General features: G+C 35.4%; 1 protein-coding gene across 1 annotated transcript; it reads left to right on the top strand.

Annotated features, from left to right (window-relative positions):
• The first annotated feature begins 1,845 nt into the window (after positions 1–1,845).
• On the top strand, positions 1,846–22,255 carry LOC130647418 (centrosomal protein of 290 kDa-like). The gene is made up of 11 exons (XM_057453270.1): positions 1,846–2,380; positions 4,202–4,382; positions 4,851–5,049; positions 5,519–5,911; positions 6,358–6,584; positions 6,832–6,993; positions 7,238–18,913; positions 19,194–19,373; positions 19,804–20,119; positions 20,492–20,693; positions 20,940–22,255. Exons 1-11 carry the CDS (start codon positions 2,103–2,105, stop codon positions 21,421–21,423), a joined length of 14,298 nt encoding a protein of 4,765 aa, XP_057309253.1. The 5' UTR covers positions 1,846–2,102; the 3' UTR covers positions 21,424–22,255.
• The last annotated feature ends 978 nt before the right edge of the window (positions 22,256–23,233 follow it).

The following is a 23,233-nucleotide window of genomic DNA, read 5'->3' as shown; positions in this document are numbered from 1 at the left end:
ACAATAAACCTGCTTTACCGGTTTGTTATAAAAAATACAAGCGATGAAAATACTTTAATTCCATTGCATGCTGCGAATAAAAAAGAAAACAATTTGAAAAAATATTTCACAATTATTTGATGACGAGTAAATGAAATGTTTTAATTTTTTTGCACTTATTGTTACCAATGCTCGGCAAGGAATCGAAGCAAGATTTTTATCTTTTTACTATCTATAAAGTGAATACGTCTGACGTTTCTTCATTATTAGAAAAACGTGAAGACCGAAAAAGGACGCCATGAATAATTAACACCCTAATTATGTCAAATGTACATAATAATATTTAATTTATGTCATTTAACATTCCATCAATCATCTTAAATTATGTCAAAATGTGAAAACTATTCACGCGACGCGTTGTAGCGAAAATTGTTGAATAATGTAAGTTAATTATTCATAATGGCACTTCCTGCTCGCAACTTTTAACATCTGTTTCAGTTATAAACACAAATTTTGATTTTATTTGTAGGCTGTCAAAAAAATTGATCATGTATTCACCAGCCGTAATTATTGTTCGCCGAAATATCAAATTTTAATTAAGCCAATCTAATTCAACTAATTAAAGTGTCATCTAGAATTCCATGACAGATATTGTAAATCAAAACGCTGAAAGAGTGACGAATGAAAACATTTGAAAGTATATCGCATGTTTTTTAATTTTATACCATGGAGCTGCAATTGCTTTCAGAAAGTTAATTAAGGTTTAGGAATTCAAAGATTTAGGTCCGCCAATTGTCAACTGATAATTTAAAATTATCCAGTAAAAAACGTTTTTAAACATATTTAAAGCACAGGTTAATTGGAGCAGAATTTCTGAATATAAAAAGGCCTGAGTCAAAAAAAAGATATCTCATATTTAACTGTCCGATAAATGGAGTTTTTTTAAAGACAAAAAATTGTCTCTAAGAAGAAACCATATAACACTATATTTTTTAAACTTAAAAAAAAAAGAAAAAAAGGCGTTTAATATTAGATCGCAGTCCAATTTTTCTAGAGTCACAAATCCCAATAATAACTTATCGTATTTACAGCTGAAGTAGCCTCGATGTACTATAACGTATCAAATATTCAGATTTAATTCTAAAAAATGTGACCACAGAAATTGTATCCTCTGAATAAAAAAACATTTTTTAAGAAAAAAGATTTTCTGTTTTTGTCAAATATCTTTCTTATCGTGACCTTTCTTGTTGTGTTTTTTTTTCTTCTTCTTTTAAAACAGTGAATTGCACAATCAAAATAGCCAACAGATTCGTTCCCAGATCTTTTAATTTAGAGCAGAGTTGGTTTCAACTCTAAAGGTATTTAGAGTAATCTAAACGAGTTTTTTATCAAGGCTTAAATGTTGAAAAATAAAAATAAAAAACTTTTTTAGGAAAATAAAGGAGAAAATAGTCAGACATGAAAATCAAAAACAAAACAGAACCTTCCCAAATTCTTTTTACAACATTTGTTTAAATTTGTTGAAAGTATTCAAAAATAACACATGTTGCAAATACCAATTCAGATTTTCGATGCGTCGAAAGAAAGTAGTATACCATAATTCAACAGGAAACCTCGTTACGATGAATAAATAAATAAATAATTCAAAGCTTGATGATATTATGACCCAGCTGGTCGCCCACCCTTCTGCAACAGTCAACCAATCATAGATATATTGATACATCGAAATTAAACCAATGAAATGAAAGTAAATTTAAATTCAGCCAATCAAAACTGACATCTGTCAAATCTAAACAGAGTTGAGCTGATTGGATATTCAGGTTAATTTGCTATTTACGAATAATTGATAGAATTTAAAGCGACGCTTTTGAGCTGCAAAAATCAGTTCGTGCCAGACGATCTATTGGGGAGATTTGTTAGCTTCTGCTTCACCTTTAGTGTTTTTCATTTCGCTGCTTTATATGTTTATTTAACGGAATAATAGCATAGTGGACATTACATCAAAATTGTTGTTATTATTTGTCATCGATAACTTTTTAACAGTTTTTGCGAAGAAGGGTTAAAAGACGAAAAACATTCTTGCATAGATTGTGCTTGACACAAATTCTAACTGCAACATCATCATGAGTCAGCAAACTACTGCGACTCTTGAAATTGAAAACCTCGAGCTACAAGCAACAGTAGATAGCCAAGAAGAGTTAATCAATCGTATTTCAGAAGATCTACGAAATGTCCACAAAGCTCGGGACTTCACCGCAGAGGTGGAAATTTTAGGTCGAGAACAGCAATGCATGGATTTAAAAGAACAAGTTGAAGGGAAAGATCTTACTATCCAGCATCTAAAAAATGAATTGACGGCTTCACAACAGAACATCGAAGAGATTTATAAGAAATATGAAAGGTAGGTCCTGCTACAACTTTAAATTTTATTCACATTCTTTATCTAACATTTTCTCTGTTCTGCTATTACAAATATTAATCCTAAAAGAAAACCTGAATTCCAGAGCTTCGATTCTTCGCGCTAGACATATTAAAAAGTAGAAAAACAAAACAAAAAAACATTGGGAACGAGAATGCTAAAAACCGTCACACTAAAAATTATTTAGCTCTTAAAACGACGTTTTTTATTAAATTCAAACTCGTCCCCAAGTTTCTAATAGCTTGCTTCTATATAAACATCATTTTGAGTTGTCTATTGTTTAATTTTTAATTTAACACTTTCGCCTCTACGTGTTTTAATCTGTTTCATTTTTTAAACAAGTACTCAATCCTCTTTCTAGCTTTCACAACTTTTTAGCTGTTTTGGCATATTTTTTATATGTATGTCCTAACTGGCTAATCGGAACTTTTCTGACCTGTACATCTCATATATGTTTCTTAACTTAGTATCCAATCTACAAATTCAATTTTTCTTTGGTCTACATTCAAGTTTCTAAAGAACATAAATGACATTTTTGACAAAAAATCATAAAAATGAATTTTTTTACTTTTGTTTGGTGCTCCATTGTAAGCATGCAAAATTTCCTCTATGTTGTCCCCCTACTTTTTAATATTTTTTATATCCATTTTTTGATAAATATTGGTGTTTTCCATTTTTTTATGTTTTTGTTTTCGTTTTTATTTTTACTTTTTCGTGATTAACTTTGATTTAGAAAAATCTCACTTGCAAGCTCCTCACTTGGTCAAAATCTCTTAATTATTTATTACATGGTAAATGCGTCCACCCCACAAGATAACCCACACATGCGTACGCTATTAAAGTCATTAATTAATTAATTAATTAAATAATATGCAAATTAAAAAAACGGTGCCCTAAGTTTTTCTTCGATTGTGTCATTACGTACTTTTCAATTGTCAATCAAATATTATGTCATTCAACCTATAGGTATTCACAAATTCAATAGATTTGCATATTAAATCGAAGTAACAAATTAAATTTAACCAAATCAACCACTTGTTTTTAAAATGAAATACAAAGTATTTATTAAAAATTTACTTAGCGTTGAAAATTAAAAATATTCACAAAAATTATAACACAACGCGTTTAAACTATACACGCAAATAAATATTGAAATATTTTTTATATGAACAACAAAATTTTAATTAAGCTTTATATTGAAATCAATCTTATTTTTTTATTTTTCTTAAATTAGATTTCACTGTTTGACGGACGGACTTTCTGATTGCTAAAATGTTAACAATATTTTCCGTTCTGCATGTTCTTCCAAATTTTTAATGTTGTCTATAGGTTCTTAATAAAAAAATAGTCCCGGCTAAAATATATGTATTTATTTTCAACCAACATTTTCCTGACGAACATTGAAAAAAGATGATGCTAAAAGTCAGTCTATCCATGTTTTGCTTCGATATTTTTATCTGCAATGTTCTTATGCAATATTCTTTAAAGAAAAAAAGTGCAACTGCAAAATTTACAAAAAAATATACACGAAAAGTCGACAAGTTTGTCATCAAAAAAGGAAACATTTTTTGCTTACTTACAAGTGTTGTTTTAATCTTTTCTATATCAAGTCCCCTGTAACAATCTTTATTCTTATGAATAAAGCGTTCACATTGGCGGGAAATAATATTTTGTTTCACAAGATTGTTTATATGCAAAAGCATTTAACAAACAATGAATTTCACTACACTTCAACCATTTTAATCAATCACTTGTGTTTTCGCGGTTTTACTTTTTAAACCAATCATATTGTTTTATTATTAGTTACCGAGTGGACCGTGAAACAAAGGACCAATCCATTCGTCGCTTGCAACAAGAACTTCACAACTTGCATGATATGTTGGAGCAAGCACAAAAAGAGAAACTTTATTGTGTGGATAAGATGAGACAGATTCAAAATGAAAAATCTGCTTTGGAGTTTGACTATCAGTGGGTCTGTGATAAGGTTAGTGACTATTTTTTGTATAACCTCGTTCGCATGTTCATTAGTTTAGTGGTAATAATTGTTTTTTCAACAACTGTTATATCAGCAAGAAAAAAAAGTTCGTATTTTTTTATCAACATGAATCACAACATCGATGTAAAAGTTCGTAAGGTTTAAACGAGTAAGCGAGTATGATTTGACCTCACATTGATACTCCCCCCTTCACGGAGCCTTAACAGATATGTTCAAGCACATTTTTTTTTATCCTTCTTCATTTTATGTTGTGTTTTCTTTAAAAGAACAGTTAAGAAATATACGTTCTTTACAACCTCTGTTTAGTCAAACGCCCTTTTATGATAATCACGATAAATACCCTGTAATTTTTATGTCAAAAATACGTCCTTACAAACATTAATTACAAGGATCAAGTTTAAAAATATTTTTTCTTTCAACGCTTCTATGTTTATTAAACTTATTCCGCCATCTTAGGTGAAAAATTACGAACAGGGCGGTGACGCTACTGATTATGGCGGATCAACTAAAGTATCATCGTCATCAGCAACAAGAACTACCATCAAACGTACGACAACAACTGGATATGACGGCGACACTCAAACTCATGTTGAAGAATACCACTCAGACAGTAGCATGCAACCCATTGATCAACACTTTCAGCAAGTTGAAAAAGGTAAATTAGTTCTCATACCCCTTTTTCGTTTTACCTGGGTGAGGTTTAACTAATTTAACTCCAGTCAGGATTTTTGGTTTCCCCGAATACAAGGCCTTATGGATTTAATAGGTCGAAATTAATTAAAGAAAAGGTGACTTTAATTTAACATGACGCTACCTGAAATAGACAAGTTGCAAATTTTTTTAAGATTTACTTGAAAATAATAAAAGAATGCTATTTTAAAAACGTTGCCAAGGATTATATTTAAACGAAGGGAAGTATAATAGGTTTTTTATTTATAAGTTGATGAAAATTTGGAACAGGTTTAAGCATTTTCTTTTCGCTTTTTGTAACAGGGACCTGGAACTAGAATTATCTTTTAGTTAAAATAATCAAGTTTTCTGCGTGAACTAAGGCTAACAACATTTTTCATTTATGTTCCGATCACGTAGGAACTTATACTATTATGCGTTACTTTCTCTTACAGGCTACCGACATGCTTTAACTCAACAGGATATCCAACTTCAAAAGGAAAAGGAAGAACTGATGCGAGAATTCAAACAACTTCAAACTCAACTTTACGATTTAAAACGCGTCCATGAAAATTACGCAAGAGAGGCTAAAGAAAAAGACGCATTGATTGAAAGACTCAAAGAAGCGAAACTTACTTTGGATCAAGAACTGGAACAACTGACACGAGAAAACCATCATCTTCGTGAACATAATGATAAATTATCCAATGAGAATACAGAATTGCGATCGGAATTGAATACAGTACGAAACCACGTGACAAAAGTTGAAGTCCAATTGGAAAATTCAATCAAACAACGAAATTACATGAAACAACAGGTCGAGGTCATTGCTCAAAACAGCGCAAAAGGTTTGTCACTTCTTTCAAATTCTGATACATTGTGTTAATTGAGGCGAAACATAACACGATTTTAGACTTGTTTAGTCAATTTTTTTCCTCCAGATTATTCTTAGGCTAAATGTTGTATCAAATAAATAGCAAAAGTTTTTAAAAAAAATTATTTAAAGAAAGTTTTTGTTAGAAAATATTGTATCCAGGATTTCTTTTATAAACAACCTAAAAATCCTGGAAAGAAACCTTACATTCATGACTTGTTTTAAAAGATGGAGTAATTACAACTAAAATAAAATCAAAACCAGCTATTAGAGCAATTTATTGATATTTCTCTCTTTTTTTTATTTAACGTCAACTTCTATCACAACCTCGTTCCAGGTGCAGGAAAGCCTTGGGGAAATAATAACAACTTTTTCCAAAAAAAAAATGTTACAAAAAACTGATCGTATAATCTTTTTCAGGCAAGGACGATTACCAACACATTGAAGCTCAGTTGAGAGAAACTCAACGAAAGATGGATTCAATGGCACGTGACATATCCAACAAAGACAACCTGAATAAACAGCTCAAATTGAAAATTCATAGTTTGGAAGATGATTTTGAGGCTTGCAGACAAGAATACAGTCAATGTGTAATTTCAAGAGATAGCTTACAGCAACAAAAACTTGACGTTGAAAGGGAATTGAAGGTTTGGGGTTTATATAGATTTGCATTTTGTACCTACAATATATTTAGCGGTGGACAAACTAAGAAACAAACAAATAAACAAAAAATCTGAAAATGAAAATATATTATTCAATATTGACAGTTATGTTACTTTCTAAAGTTAAATTTTTGTCATTATTACCAAAACTACCCAAATATGCATAATTTAACATAATTACTTCGTCTGCATTGGTACACCTTTAATTAATATGTAAATTTATGTGTGATAGGATCGTCATGATCGAATGATTGAAGTGGAAAATGCATTCGAGGAGATGCAACACCGAAAGGTTGGTCTTCAGCAAGAACTCTCTGAACTCAAAACGCAAGTTGGTCGAATGGCAAGCGGCGAAGACACAAATAATCAAGTCAAGTCGCAGCTTCAGACCGAGGTTGGTTGGCTTTAGAACTTTTGTCTCGTTTTTTCAAACTTTTTACACATATTTACTGAGGCTTTTTTACCACATACGATTGACTGGTTTGTACTTAAACTGATTTAAGGCTTAAATTTGGACAAAAACTAAGAATGTAAATTTTGCTTATTAAGAACATACTTGAATAAATAAAGGAAGTGGTATTAAGACCAAATAACAATTTCTTAAAAGCTCTTTTTTAATGCAAACTTCTTTCTTCTAGGTTCTCAATGCTCACAAGAGAATATCGCGTCTTGAAGCTGCTTACGAGGCGAGTCAACAAGAGAAACTGGAGCTACAACAAGAACTTGCTCCAGCGACTCAAAGACTTTCCATGATGCGCGCAGCTTATGAGACCTTGCAACAGAAGAAAGAACACATACAGACTGAGCTTATTGGTTATCAGAAACGTTGTGCAGATCTGCAGAATGATAACGATCAACTGAAACAAGACCGCACTGAGATTCTTTCTGAAGTTCAAACTTGCAAGCGACGCGTTGCTCAATGTGATATCGAGTTGGATGAAGCAACAAAACAGTATGCCATCTTAAAAAATAAACTCGATGAGGCAAACAGAAGATTAGCATCTAGTCGCGATGAGATTCTTGGTAGACAGAGACAAATTGAAGAGATCCAATACAAGTTTGAAGCAGCTACACGCGAATCCATCCAAAGAGAATCTTTTGTTGAGAAATTTAAACAAGAGAGAAGATCGTTGGAAGAAGAATTGAAGACTTGCGAAGCTGATTTGGAAAAGATGCAGAATGAGTTGAGAAACTGTCAACGTGATAATGAGAAGCTTCGACAAGACTATGGAGGTTGTCAACAACGTCTTCATGAAACCGAATCATACTGGCAGAAGACGAAAATTGAAAAGGAAAGAATTCAAAGAGACCTCGCCAACATGGAGAGGCTTGTGGGCGAGCTCAGAGATCTGAGTCACAAGTTGCAGCAAGATAAAGAGGACTGTGAACGAGAACTGTACAGCTTGCAAAAGAAGTATGGAAACATTGAAAAGGAAAATGATCGTTTGTCAAGAGAAAACCAAGAAATGGACCGTGAATTAACATCTTCTAGAAACAGATTGGCACAACATGACGCGATTATCCAAGATGCAAAGCGAAGGGAAGCGCAACTGAAATCCCAACTGGACGAAGCATTTAAGAACAGAGATGAATTAAATCGCTTAAAATCATTGCTTGCTGACCTACAGAGACGACTGGACAGCACAATTAAGGATATAGAACAAAAGGATGCCACCATTGTACAGCTACGTAACGAGAAAGAAAATTACAGACGCGATTGTGAAAAGTATGGACGCGATTACGAAAGTTGCAAATCAACCCTTGATTCTACCATTCGAGAGAAGGACCGATTGACAAAAGAAAACAATAGCTGTCAACGAAAGATAACTGACTATGAGATTTTTATTCAACGAATCCAAGAAGAGAACATGCAATGCCGAAAAGACCTTAGCTCCTATGAATCACGTGTACCTGCCTTGGAGGAAGCACTCCAAAAACATCAAGCCAATGAAAGTAGATTTGCTCAAGAAGCCAACACTGCCAAATCTAGTCTTGTACGTTTGGAGAAAGAAATCTTAGTCACAAAGGAGGAGCGTTCCACACTCCACACTCATATTGGACAGTATGAAGACAAATATGATGGTCTGACGAAAGAACTTGAGGACTCGCACCGAAGGGTATTTGAACTTGAAGCAATGCTAGAGATGGCTCAACGTGAGAACGAAACATTGAAGAGAGACGTCGACAACAAGTGCCGACAACTTGAAGAACAATTGACGACATCAGAACGTCAAAATAACGACCTAAAGAACCAATTGAATGAAGCAAGACAACGTAACAAGAAGTTTACAGAAGAGTACACACGTGTGCAGAGAGAATTGGAAGATCTTCAAAGCAAATGGGATAGTATGAATAGCGATGGAACCGGTAAAGATCGCATTATTGAGCGATTAAGACAAGAGCTAAATAATGCACAAAGCGAGTTGGAAAATATCCGACATGAATCAGAAAACAGAAAGACATTGCTGGAAAGAACAAACGAAGAGAAACAAGAGTTGGTGGAAGATTTGAATGACATCAAACAACGTTTGTATGAATTAGAAGGATTGTACAAACATAGTGAGGAAGAAAAGGATCAGCTTCAACGAGATTTGACCGATCTTCACCGAAAACTGTCGGAGCTTGAATCCGATTATGAAGGATTGCAACGAGAATCTGAGAAGGAAAGTCGATCGTACAAAGCAAAGGTTGCGAAACTTGAATCGCAAATCGACATCATTATTAAAGATCGTGATTACTTCAACGAGCAGCTGGAAGCAGAGAGGTTACTGTCGCAGAAGTACAAAGATGAATATGAACGTGTGCAACGAGAATATCTTGAACATCAAAAGATATGCGAGAGATATGCTGATCAAATTTTGGAACGCGATCGTATCATTGATGAATTGAAGAATCAAATCTATAAATTTGAAACAGAGATTGATACCTTGAAAGAGCAACTAAGAAAAGCGCAGACAGCTCAACAAGTAGCAGAACAACAAAAGGACAAAGCTTTGGAAAAATTAGATGCTGCCGAACACAGGATTCGTGATCTTGAAGCTGAGAATGACTACTTGAAGAAGAAGTTGGCTGAGTTGGAAAGAGAAGTTAGTGTTTATGAAATGAAATTGGATGAAGCTCAAAAGGAAAATAGAATTTTGAAAGAAAAGATTAAAGAATTGGAAGACGCTTTAAGAGAAGCGCGAAGCAAGATTACGAGCTTGGAAACTGAATTATCATCGATCCGTCATTTGATCGGTGACCGTGATTCCATTATCGACCGTCTGCAGCAGGAACTTCATGAAAGTCAAGAACAAAATCATGCTTTAAGAAGACAGCTTAGCGAGTTGGAATCAGCTCTTGATTTATCTGAACAAGAAAAAGACGACTTGCGATCTCAATTGGATAATGCTGAGCGACAAATCAGCGAACTCAGAAAGAACTTGGATAAGGTAATTCATGAAGCTCAACAGATCGAATCTGAGCTTGCAGCCACCAAACATAGATTACTAAAAATAGAACCACAATTGAAGACGGCATTAAAACAGCGTGACGAATACAAGGAGGCGTATGAGAGCTGCAAAAGGAAACTGCAAGATCTAAAGGAAGAATTACTTAACGCTCAGAGACAGTTAACAGATGCCCAAAGAGCTGTTGAACAATATAAGAAAGAGATTCGACACAAAGATAGTTTGCTGGAAGAGCTACGTGCAAGGATCCTTACCTTGGTCGGACAACTACAAAGTGTCAAGGATGAATTGGCTCATAAGCAACATGAGAATGAAATGCTGATCGATGAAAAAAGAGCTATCCAGGAAGAGCTGTTAAGGCTGAGACAGAAAGTAGGAGATTTAGAATCTGCCAACCAAATCTTGTCCGCAGAAAAAGAAAAGTTAAACGAAGAGCTAATTGCTTTTAACAGTAAGTATACCGAATTGAGAATCAAGTATGACAAATCTGAACAAGATCGTTTGGAAAGTCAAAGACAAGCTATGGCTTATGAGCAAAGGTTAGCAAAATTAGAGCCACAGCTTCAACAAATCTTGCGTGAAAACTCGGAGCTTAATATTCAAGTGGAAAGACTAGCTGACGAGCTACGAAATGCTTTAGAAGAGAATAGATATATGAAACAAGAGATTGCGGACCTTCAGAGAATTAAAGAGGCGCAAGCCAAGGAAATATACGAAAAAGACAGCGTTATTGAGCAGCTGAAGCACAAAATTAATCATTTAGAGTCAGAAAACGTCAATCTTCAACAGGAAGTAGATCGCCTTAGAGCAAGTAATGATGCTTTAGAACAAGACAAGAGAAGTCTTCATAACCAATTGCATACAACATTAAACAGAATTAAAGAACTTGAAGAGCTTTACGAGCAAGCGAGAAACAAACGCGACGAGTTGCAAGCCGAATTGCACGATCTCAATAAGAAATACTTCACGTTGGAGAGTGCTCACAAGAAATGCAGTGATCGAGAAAACGATTTGAAGAAACGCATTCAAGATTTGTTGAACAGGATTACAGAACTCGAAGATCTGTACACAAATGAAAAGAAGAAAAATGGAGAGCTTGAGGCCGAAAATGATCGTCTCAAGGACTACATCCACGAATTAGAAAACACCATTGATGATCTTAAGAGACAGCTGAATGATAGCGAGAATGAGCTGGAACGGTTAAGAGCTGAAAACGACGATCTTAAACAACAACTGTTAACACTTCAACGTCGCATTGAAGAATTAGAAGGCATCATTCAAGGATTGGAGCAAGAGAAAAACTTCTTAGAAGAAGAACGTAATTCATTACGTCAACAAGTTATCACGCTTGAAACCGAAGTTGATAATTTAACTAAACAACGAAACAACTTGCAATCGCAGCTAGAAGAATTAAGAAACGAAATGATGAGACTAAAAGAAACAATCATGAAGTTAGAAGGACAAATCCGCGAACTGCAAAGGACTATCGAATCTCTTCAGCAGGAGATCTATCGAAAAGAGAGAATCATTGAACAATTGGATACCAAACGAAAGGCAATGGAAATTGAAATTGAAAACTTAAAAAATGAATTGGTCAGCAAGGAGGTCATCATTGACAGTCTGGAAGAAGCAAGGAGAGATTTGGAACTTCAAATCAAAAACTATGAAGGAAGAATAACCATATTGGAAACAAGAATTGAAAAGATTATTACAGAGAAAGGAGAGGTTGAACGCAACTACCAAGCGTACTACAACAAGTGCAGAGGTTTGGAAACACAATGTAATATGATCGCACGTGAAAGAGATGACATAAAGAATGACATTGACCGTCATTATGATGACATCCGAGCAGAAAAGGAGGATTACTCAAAATGTCAGAACAACTTGAGAGACGTTACAAGGACTGTTGAAATTTATCAGAAAGAATTGGTTGAGAAAACTACAATCATCGAACGCCTTACTGTGATCAAACAAACGCTAGAAAATGAACGCGACACATTAAAGAAAGAGAACGGCCAACTTCGTAATGTGTGCAACCAAGGTAAAGATGTTGAGAAGACTTTAAGAGATGAAATCCAATCATATGTTTACAAATTGACTACGATTGAGAAAACTTGTCAAAATCTAAAATATGAGCGCGATGAGTATAAAAACAAAGCTGAAACAGCGTTGAAACGGTTGGTAGAGATTGAGACTCAACTGAAGAGAAGCATTGAGCGTGAAAACAAGTTAAAACAAGATTTGGATGCTTTAGTCAACAAATACCAATTGTTAGAAACAAGCTACCAGGAGCTGCTAAGAGAAAAGAATGACATTGAGCGAAACTACAAGAATCTCCTAGTGAAATACAGGGACCTGGAAAACAAATACAACAAAGTAGTCGCCACCAACAAAGAATTGAAGGATCAACTTCGAGATGCAAATAGCACTATAGTTGACCTGAGAACTAAGCTGGATAAGCAAATCTACGAGAATAGGGATTTAAGAGATCAATTGGATTCACTTAGAAATCAATACAACAAATTAAAAGATGATCATCAGCGTCTCGAACAAGAGCTCTCCGACTACAAATTCAAATATGACGATGCTATCAAAGACTTGAACGAGAAGAACGATATTATTGATGAACTAAGAGCTAAAGTTACCAGTCTGGAAAGGCAATTGAATAATCTAAAACAAACAGTCACTCAATTGAGGTCAGATTACGAAAGGAGCATGAGAGAACAGGCTCGTCTACAAGAAGATATCGTAAGACTGCAACAACAACTTGCCGACTTAGAATCTAAATTGCAACGAGCAGAATTAGAGAATGAAAAGTTACAACGCGAATTGAACGAAGCCCTGGCCAAGATACCTGCCTTAGAGTCCGAAGTTGATAATCTCACAAAGCAACGTGACGCTTTACTTCGCGAAAACAGAGAGCTTCGAAATGAAACCATGAACTTAAAGGAGGATAATTCACGTCTTGAAAAAGAACTTGAAGATTTGAGAAGAGACAACGAAAAGATGAGAGATGAGATAAGAAAGAAGGATGAGTTAATTTCCCAGTTAAGACAATTGCGCGCTGAACTAGAAAACGAGATCGATCAATTGAGACACGAATTAAGCGATAAAGATCGCGAAATCGATGACCTTTACAGCAAGATTCGTGAATTAGAAAGCACAGTTTTAGTATTAAATACGAAACTTGCAGAAATTGAGCCTGCGTATGAAGCATCCAAGGAAAAGATCCGAAGACAGGAAGATGAAATAATTGAATTGAGGAACAAGATCACTGATTTAGAATCTGCCTTGAAACAGAGTCGCGACAATGAAAATGATCTTGAAAATAAATTATCGCTTGCGGAGTCAAAACTCACTAAGATCACACAGCTATTCGAAGAAGTAAAACGAAAGAATCACGATCTAGAACACCAATTAGAAAGAGCTAACGATGAACTTACCCAACTAAGAGAATCAAACAGGAATCTAGAAAACGAACGAGATCAATTGCTCAAAGAACTTCAAGATGCAAGAAGCACGATTTCACGCCTTGAACCAATGGTAGAACATCTACAAAAGCATAAATCTCAGCTGGAAAAAGATCTTGAAGAAGCATTGCGGGAATTAGAGCAAATAAAATCTGAAGTAAGTAACTACCAGAGAGAGATAAATGAAAAAACAAGGTTGATCGAATCCATGACAAAACAACTGAACGATAAAGATGCGCTGATTGAGAAATTAAAGTCTGACAAAGCTACTTTGGAGAAAGAGAATGAAGGACTAAACGAAGCTTTGAATAACCTTCATGTTCTCTTGGATGCAACTCAAAGACGTAAAGAGGAAGTTGAGCGTGACCTATTTGAAAATAGAAAGAAAGTTGCTGAGTTGGAAAATCTACTCAATGCAACCAAGGAAGAAAGAGACGACCTGCTTAGACATTTGAAAGATCATCATGAGCGCTTGGTTGCAATGGACAGCGATTTGAGAAAGTCACAACAAAACGAAGCAAGACTGAAAGGAGAATTAGAAGAAGCTAAATCGCGTATTCAAAGACAAAAAGATGAAATCAACCGATTACTTACTCAAATTTCCGACTTCAAATCCACAATTGATCATTTGACTCATGATGTCGCTGATAAACAGAGCACTATCGATGGATTGAATTCAAGGATAAAAAGCCTTGAATCACAAAATGGTAGCCTGAAGAAAGAATTACAGAAGGTTAAGGATAACTTAGAAAGAGTCTTAAAGGATTACCATGATCTGGAGAGTGAAGTCCAACAACTCCGAGCTAAGGTGTTCAGTTTAACTTTACTCAACGAAACCTTAAAGGATGAGAAAGATAGGTTACACGAAGCTTATCAAGAGTTGGAAAGAGATCACCACGACTTAAAGAACAAATACAACAATCTTATCCGTGATCATGACAGAATCAAGGATGACTTGAATTTTGCCAACAAGAGAATCGAAGAGCTTGAAAATATGAATGCAGGCGTGAACGCTGAAAATGATCAATTGAAACAATTAGTAGCTTCACTCAAACGTCAAATCAACGACCTGCAAAACACCATTGATCAACTCAGACGTGAGAAGAGCACATTGGAACAAAATATCACTCAACACACTGAAATTGAAGTTGGTCATGGTCGTGGAGATGATGCAGATTATATCTCCATCCATGAGTACAATGAGTTAAAGATCCAATTGGAGAATGCTTTATCATTGAGAGGAGACGCTGAAAAAGAGAGAGATAACTTCCAACAAGAACATATTGAATTGCATAAACGTATTTCTAAACTTGAAGTTGAACTGGAAGCCGCTGTCAACAAGCGTGATGAATATAAGAGACTCTTAACTGAAGCTGAAAGAAGAATAAGGGAATTAGAAGGCATCAACGGACGACTGAGTGATCGTGAAAAGGAATTGCAAGAAGAATTACTTGCATTACATAATGATGTCACTGGTTTGCAACAGCAAATTGTTCTTCTGAAGGTTAGATTAAGCAAAGCAGAAGCTGATAAGGCAAATTATGATGAAAGAATTGCCAAACTTGTCCATGAAAGCAACGATCTTCACCAAAAACTTTCTCAAGTTGAAGCATCCATTGATGAAAAGGATTCCACAATTGAACAACTTCAACAAGCACTGGTTGACGAAAGGCGCCACGTTGCTGACTTAGAATCCCAATACCAAATCATCAAAGGTGAACACGAAAAAGCTGTCAATGAAATTCGAGACAGAGACCAAAAGATTGAAGATTTAGAGCGAAAATTGCACGATGAGGCAACAAAGTATGCTCAACTGAAAGGACAGCTTGACGAAATGAATGCTCGCAACAAGACCTTAAAGGATGACATTACTGAAATGAACAGAAAGATGTCAGATTTACAGCGTGAGCTTGATCACGCGAAACGAGATATCAGTGAGAAAGAAACCGTCATAGATCGTTTGACTCAAGACAAGAATACATTAGAAAATGACGTAGATGCATTGAAACAAGAACTTTCATCAGTCAAATCAGAATTAGACCGTCTAAGATTAGACAACCGAAGCTTGCAACAAGAAAATCACAGCTTAAGCACTAAAGTAATGGAATTGGAATCTGAGCATGCCATGCTTCATGATACAATTGATCGGTTGAACAAGGAAATTGATAACTTAAAACGCGAATTAGAAAGACTGACAGATGACAACTCTCGCTTGACAAGTGAAAATCGACGTCTGACACATGAAATCAATGTTCTTACCCGCCGCTCTGGAGGTGGACCAACTGATTACGACTCATTGAAACAAAACCGCGATGCCTTGCAATTAGAGATTACGCAGATCACCAAAGAACTAAGAGAGCTAAAGATTACCTACAATACGTGTGACGGTGAGAAAAAAGATTTCTATAATCGAGTTAAAGAGCTTGAACATGATCTGGCTGATCGCGACATTCTCATCCAGCAGCTTGAACAAGAAAAAGACAAACTTCAACGAGACCTCGATGCTGCTAAAGCTAGGGCAGATAAATTCGAATTAACAACTGAAACGTTGGAAAATGAAAAGAACAAACTTCAATCAGAATTAATGGAATTACACAAGAAGCTCACCAAATTAGAAGGTGAACATGAGATGGCATGCAGCAGAAGAGACGATCTACAGAAGGAACTTGATACAACTCTTGCCAAGTTACGTACACTTGAAGAAACCTACAAACGAAGTCAAGAAAGAGAGTCTAAACTTCAAACCGATATGTTGGCGGCACATAAGAAGATCACTATTTTAGAACATGAAGTCAACTCAACCCGTGACAAGATCAGTGCATTGGAGAGAACATTGAAGACAATGGAAGACAGAAACAATGAACTAAAGGACAAGTTAATGGATGCTCAAAAACGTATTTCAGAACTTGAAGTTGCCTTAGAAACGAGCGACGACAAGAACAAAGATTTAACTTCCGAATTAGAAGCCATGAGAAGGAAGTACGATGAATTGAGAGAAACATACCGACTACATGAGAACTCTAAAGAACAACTTGTTGCTGAAATTCAAACATTAAACAACAAAGTGTCAAGACTTGAGAATAAACTTGCTCAAGCTCTCAAAGATAAATCCTACGTTGATAGTCAATTAGAGGATGCGCGTCAAAAGGCTGCGAAAGACAGAGACGATCTAATGGCCCTGCAAAGGCAAATCTTGGAGATCCAACGTAAATGTGATTCTTACATGAAGGAAATTTCCCATCAAAGTACCATTATTGATGATCTCAGAAGTCGGAAGACTGTTTTAGAAGGAGAGGTTGAATCGTGCAAGAGAGATTTAGAAAATAAACAGTATGAAATTGAAGGCGTCGAGAATGAGAAGAAAGCTCTACAAGAAGAACTGGATAACCTGAGAAAGAAATTCGCTGAACTCGAAGCTGAATTCTTGGCCGTTCAAGAAGAAAAAGAAAAGATCAGACAGGACATGATCGCGTCTCACTCATCTGTATGTAGATTAAAGGAAAACTATGAAAGTAGTTTGGGTGACAAAGGTAAACTACGTGAAGAACTCGCTGCTTTTCATCGCAAAATTGCTGAATTGACGAGCTCTTACGATAGCTGTCGAACAGAACGTGATCGATACAAGTCGGACTCCGATAAGTATCGAGAACAGTTGGACAACCTTAAATCGCAATACGATACCACTCAAGGTGACTTCACAAAATATAGAGGAGATTACGAAACAATTCTTCAAAAATGTCAGAAATCAGAGCAAAACTACATCACATGTGAACGTGAACGAGACCGATTACAGAAGGAATTACTCGAGACCCATCGAAAGTCATCCGATATCACAGTTCTCCTTCAAACAACACAAGAAGAAAAGAAATCGCTCGAAAACCAATTGCGATTAATACAAGACGAACTCGATAAATACAGAAATGGATTCGAGACCTACAACACAAAAGCTAACTCTCTTCAAGAAGAAATTTTACAAAGCCACAAGCAATTCACTAAGATGGAAGCATCGTATCAACGCTCGATTGAGAAGGAAGAAAGGCTAGAAAAAGAAGTTGAAGATTCAAGAATGCGTATCGAACATATGGATCATGACTTAGGAAACGCTCGTGCAAAGATTGCTGAATTGGAGGCCGAATTGAATCGCGCAAGAAGCCAACTGCAACGAGAGCAGACCGAAAGTGAGACTTACACGCATGAAACGACACGAATGCAAACGACCATTCGTGAATATGAAAGCAGATTGTCACAATTACGTAACTCAGATGATGAGAACAAAAACCTAAAGGATGAGATCAATGCCATGAAATCTCAAGTTTCCAAACTAGAGATGGAGTTACGTACAGAAAAGAACAATCTGACCGTGACTACTGATCAATTGGACCAATCAAAGAACACGGTTGATAAACTCAACAACGAAATAGCTGCATTGCAACGACAAATACGAGCGGCTGGTGGTGATAATGAGAAACTCAGCAACGAACTTCATAATACCATTCACGAGAAAGATAGCGAAATTGAACGATTGAAATCGAATTTAAGAATGTTAGAAAGAGAAGCTGAAGGTCTACGATCGCAAATCGGTCAGACTCAAGAACAGTATGAAGAAGTCGCTCGTGGAAAGAGCAACATCCAACAGGAGCTTCAGAACATTGTGAAGAAACTGATCAACATTGAGATGACGCACATCACCACCAAAGATGACCGTGTTCGCGAACACGAAGGTGTAAATGACTATGACAAATCCTTTTACGACATTAAGTTCATCATCGACAAATGTGAACGCGAATTCCAAGAGCGACAAACCAAATGTAAATATCTTGAGGATCAAAATGAACAAGAGAAGAAAGACAAAGCTAACATGCAGAAAGAGATTGATGACTTGCAGCATAGACTTGATTCCATCCAATATCAATGTCAAGCGCTTGAGAACGATAAGAAGAGATTAACAGACGACTGGCACACAATGCAGTCGAAATACGACGACCTCGATCGCGATTACAAAGTCCAAAAAGATCAGTGTGTATCATATGAGCAAGAACTACAGACCACCAAAACAACTATCTACGATTACGAACAGAAATACAACAGCACTGAATCTCGTTACCAAGAAACCAGCCAAAACATTCGGGATCTGCAACAACGTGTTGACCAATCACAAAGAGAATGCTCGACGCTTAAGAACGAATTGAACGATGAAAAAGAACGTGGTAGAAACAGTAAGCGAGAGTTTGATCGCCAACTTCGTGAGCATCAAAGATCTATTGATGGTCATGTGAAGAACGCTCATGAGAAAGACATGCTGATTGAGGAGTTGAAATCAAAGAGAGCTGCATTGGAAGCTGACATTGAACAACTTCGAAGAGATTTGAACAAACAAAAAGATGACCTAAAGAAAGTACGTTTTCTGTGTTCAACGACACAAATATAGTTGTTGCCCAATAAAATTTAAAATTAACATTTGCGAGCAAATAGAGTTTTAGTTTTTTGGTCTTCGGATTTCTTTTCAGGCAGCTTGGTATAACAAGATAGAAATCAAAATCTTAAAGCTTAGTCTCATATGTACCAACGACATTTTCCGCTTAGAAATCATAAATAAAAGCAAATAAGTAAATAAATAATTAAAAAAATAAAGTAATAAATTCCTTAGTTACCCAAACATTTTTTTTATAAATTAGGCCCAACGCGAGAGAGATCAATCAAGACAAGATTACCAAGACTCCAACAGAATGATTCAAGAGTTACAAGATACTTGTGAAGAAATAAAACATGCTAAGATCTTAATTGAAGAAGAGTACAAGATCACCATTGAGAAATACGTGAAAGAAGTTCGAGAAACTCATATTAAATTGACCAGAGTAAGTTGTCTTGAGATCCACCAATTGAATATATTTTTGTTATAAGATACAACAGCATTTGTATCCTAGAACAAGCTTTTTCTTTTATGCGAGCCTTTTTTTATTATAAGAATATGCTTTATAAGAATATCAGGCTGGGATTTAAGAATAAAAAGTATAGGGCAATTGTTTAGAGCAATAGAGAATAATAACAAGCCTGGTTAGAATGTTCATATTCTTAAGAGTTGTTGCTGCAATTACAAATCTATATTATAATACCCGTGTACGTCTGTCTGTCTGTCTGTCTGTCACGCAAAATGGTAGCTTAGCTGCGACGGGCGAAACCATGGATTTTTCCACGGGCTCTAACGACTAGTGTTTAAAAATCTTTCAACAACATGATTACCCATCTTTATTATATCGTGTAAAAACAATCATTATTTTTCTTTAGGTTGAAAACGAATTGAAAACAACTGTCGAGAACCAACAATACGATCAAGATGAACGATACAAACGATTGCAAATCACCATTCAGCAAGAACGAGAAGAATCGCGCAAACAACTCTACGATCGCTCGATTGAAATCGAAAAACTTAAAGCTAACATTACAAGTCAAGAAAGTGAGATTCGAAGATTGAGACGAGAAATTGAAGATCTATTGAAGCAAATTCGTGAACAATCGCAATCTAGTCACTCATCTTCTATTGTCTTCAAACCTAAACAACCTTTAGTCGAACATCAGATTCCACTTCATCACGAGCAACATAGTAAGTAGTTTATATCGGCTTCTTAAAAATTCAAAAAGTTTAAAAGTCTAAACTACCAAAGTCAAAGTTCCTCCCGACATGCGTTATAAAAGGCATCATTCGCTTCGGGTCAGCACAATTAGGGCTAACATCTTTAATCAAACAAAACAAAAATAAAACATTAAAAAATAATAAACAAAGGTCCAAAAATCAAAGTGGAGTAGAATTTTACTCACCTTTATAAGATTTATAAGACAACAAGCAAAAGGCTATGTTCTTGACTGCTGAAATTCCCTTCTCCTGCATACAACCCTAAAAAATAACGCCTGGTATTATCACAGCATTTTAGCATCACTTTGCAATCATTTCAAAAAAACAAATTTGTATTTTTAGGTCATGAAACAACCATTCATGTTACACCACAGCAGCGATATGAAACAGAAGTGTACCTTGATGCAACCGAGAAAGATAAGGAAGCAGAAAAGAAACAGTATTCTTCTTCCTTCTACCGCTCCACTGCATCGATGAAAACTGGTCAAGATTTAGGAACAGTTGATGTCGTGCTTGGTGTTCAGCAACCAAAAGAAGAAAGAAGGTAAAAAAATTTATTGTAAATATAACATAGCTTGAAGTTTTCTTAACATCAAACTGATAAAATAGAAGCATGAATTTATTTTGATATCATAAACGATTGTCTTAATATTATTTTATGCAAAAGCAGTAAAAGCAGTTTTCCTTGTTGTCTTTTGAGTAACCAAATGAAATGCATTCTTACATTCTTCGCCTTAGAAGGAATAGTCAAGAATTAGTATACTTACCAACTAATGAATTGAAATTTTAGATCGTATGATTACAGAGATAGCAGCTCACCAGTTCAAAAAGAACGTCAAGTCAGTTCAACCAGCATTCGAACAACAGGCGTGCAACCACGGACATTCTCGGAATATCAAATCAGAGTAGGAGATACGACCACAGAACCTGAAGAAAGAACAGTTTCTCAAACACGTGGTGTGTCCGAATACCAAATGCGCGTCGGTGGTAGCACCAGTGGCAGCAGCGAAAGAGAGATTGGTCAAACCACTACCTCCGAACAGGTGATCACCACAACGGTTGAGAAACGTGGTATAAGCAGCTATCAAATGCAGACTGGTCGAACTTCATCTCCATACGGTATGACAGGGGCAAGTCGCAGTGGTACGTCTTCACCTTACACTACACAGCAAGCTTCAGGACAGGAAGAAGAAGATGACGAGCTCAAATATATCTTGGAACAATCCCGCAGTAGAAGAAAGAGAATGAAGGAAGAATTCCACACCAGCTCGTAAATGATTTAAAAATTAGACGCAACCAGTAACAAAGAAGTGGTGCGACAGTTACGACTGTTCGTAAATATTAATATTTTTAAGTTCGAAAGACATTTTTTTAGTATTGTAAAATGTTGTTTATATGTTTGTGAAAACTTGTGTGAGTAAAATTAAATCTAGATCATAACGGAAACATTCCCATGCCTTTAATCTGCAATCACTTAAATTAAGCTTGAACAGAAATTTTCCATTTATACAAAAAGTGTTATCGTGAAGGATACAAGCTCTCCGCATTTAAGCCGGATTTTTAATGAAAAAATGATATACGTATCGTACCGAAATCAGCAGATCTGGTTAGACAATTTTGATTTGTTGCTCAATACTGCAAAAAGTAGGATTAAATACGACATTTTTACGTAGTTTGCGTATCAAAGAACGATACGTTGTATTTCTTCTTAAAAATCCGGTTTTATGCGTTACTTTTAACAAAGTTTTTTAAATAAATTTGTTAGTGTGTTTTTACAATAGAAATTCTCGTAGAATTTATAATTTATTTAGCTCGTGCCTAGCCTCCCTTTTGAGATACATAGATATGTCTGGCACCATACTGATGTAAACAAAATAAAAGGGACCCGCTGTGGTACTTTTGTGAAATTTTATTGGGTTACTTTTTAAAATAGACGCTAATTTATTGTATAAATTTAAATAAATTAAGATATTATGTAGAGCTTTATTGTGAAATTTTGTTTTTGAACTTGGGTACTTTTTTCTTGGAGTTATTTATAGAAATTAAGTTATTAGCTTATTAATTTGTATTTTAAATGTTTAAAAAAAACGCAACTTGTTTGCAAAATATTTTGTCTTTATTTCCCAACTCGTTTCCATACATTTTTTACCCTGAACTCCGAGGATATGATGCTGGTTGGATGGGCAAATATAAAAAGAATTTTCTACTTTAAAGAAAGAATAAGTTCGCGGGAGAAAATTTTGCGTCGTTTACGGTGTTCGAAAAGATCGCAAAGGTATAATCGCGCAAAAAAATAAGGCCACTCATGAGCCACAAGATTGTTTCGCTTTTATGACACAAAATTTATTCGGAAAATTTCGTAGAACGACAAAATTTAAGATTTTTCCAAGTCACATTTAAAGAGGGCTGTCAAATATCACCAAGATATTCGGATTTCCAGAAACACTAAGAAAGCTGAAAAAAGTCTGGCACACAAAATTTGGAGATACGCCAAATGCCTTGCCTATTTCATAATCGAGAACGAAATAAAACTCACAGCAAAATAGATGTTACGTGAAAATTGTTGATATTCTCTCATTTCCCCTTTGTCAATGTTGGTATAATACAATACAATTTTTTTTAACCAAACCGACATCTTTCAGGCAATAATGAAGTAAAGGGAGGGAATTTTGTTTGGCGTTTCGTTAATTTTGCTCCCATTGTAGATGGTAAAGATTCCGCGATTTATAGAGAAAGTTGAGAACAAGGCTGATGGAAAAAAAGGTAAAAAATGAGAAAGTAATAAAGCTGATAAAACATTACTTCATTAAATAATACAAAAAAAAATTAGCTGGTACCTCCAAGTTCTAGCCTATTCGATATAACGTTCGGATCTCTCTTCGAGAGAAAAGCGAGTTTATCTTTAGTGACAGAAATACAAGAAAAACAAGTCAGTCAGACTGAAATACAAAAATGGAGGAATATTAATTACGCACAGACTAGTGTTAGTGCAGGAGTCACAAAAAGAGACTTGCATTAAGTAAATAAATTTTTGCGTATTACGCAAATTATCTTCGCGAATTTAAATCTGTCCGAAATTGTTTG

This window comes from Hydractinia symbiolongicarpus, chromosome 6 (genome assembly GCF_029227915.1).
Source record: "Hydractinia symbiolongicarpus strain clone_291-10 chromosome 6, HSymV2.1, whole genome shotgun sequence".
Taxonomy (NCBI): Eukaryota; Metazoa; Cnidaria; class Hydrozoa; order Anthoathecata; family Hydractiniidae; genus Hydractinia; species Hydractinia symbiolongicarpus.
Note: the sequence above shows the minus strand (reverse complement) of the source record. Positions and strands in the feature narration are given on the sequence as shown.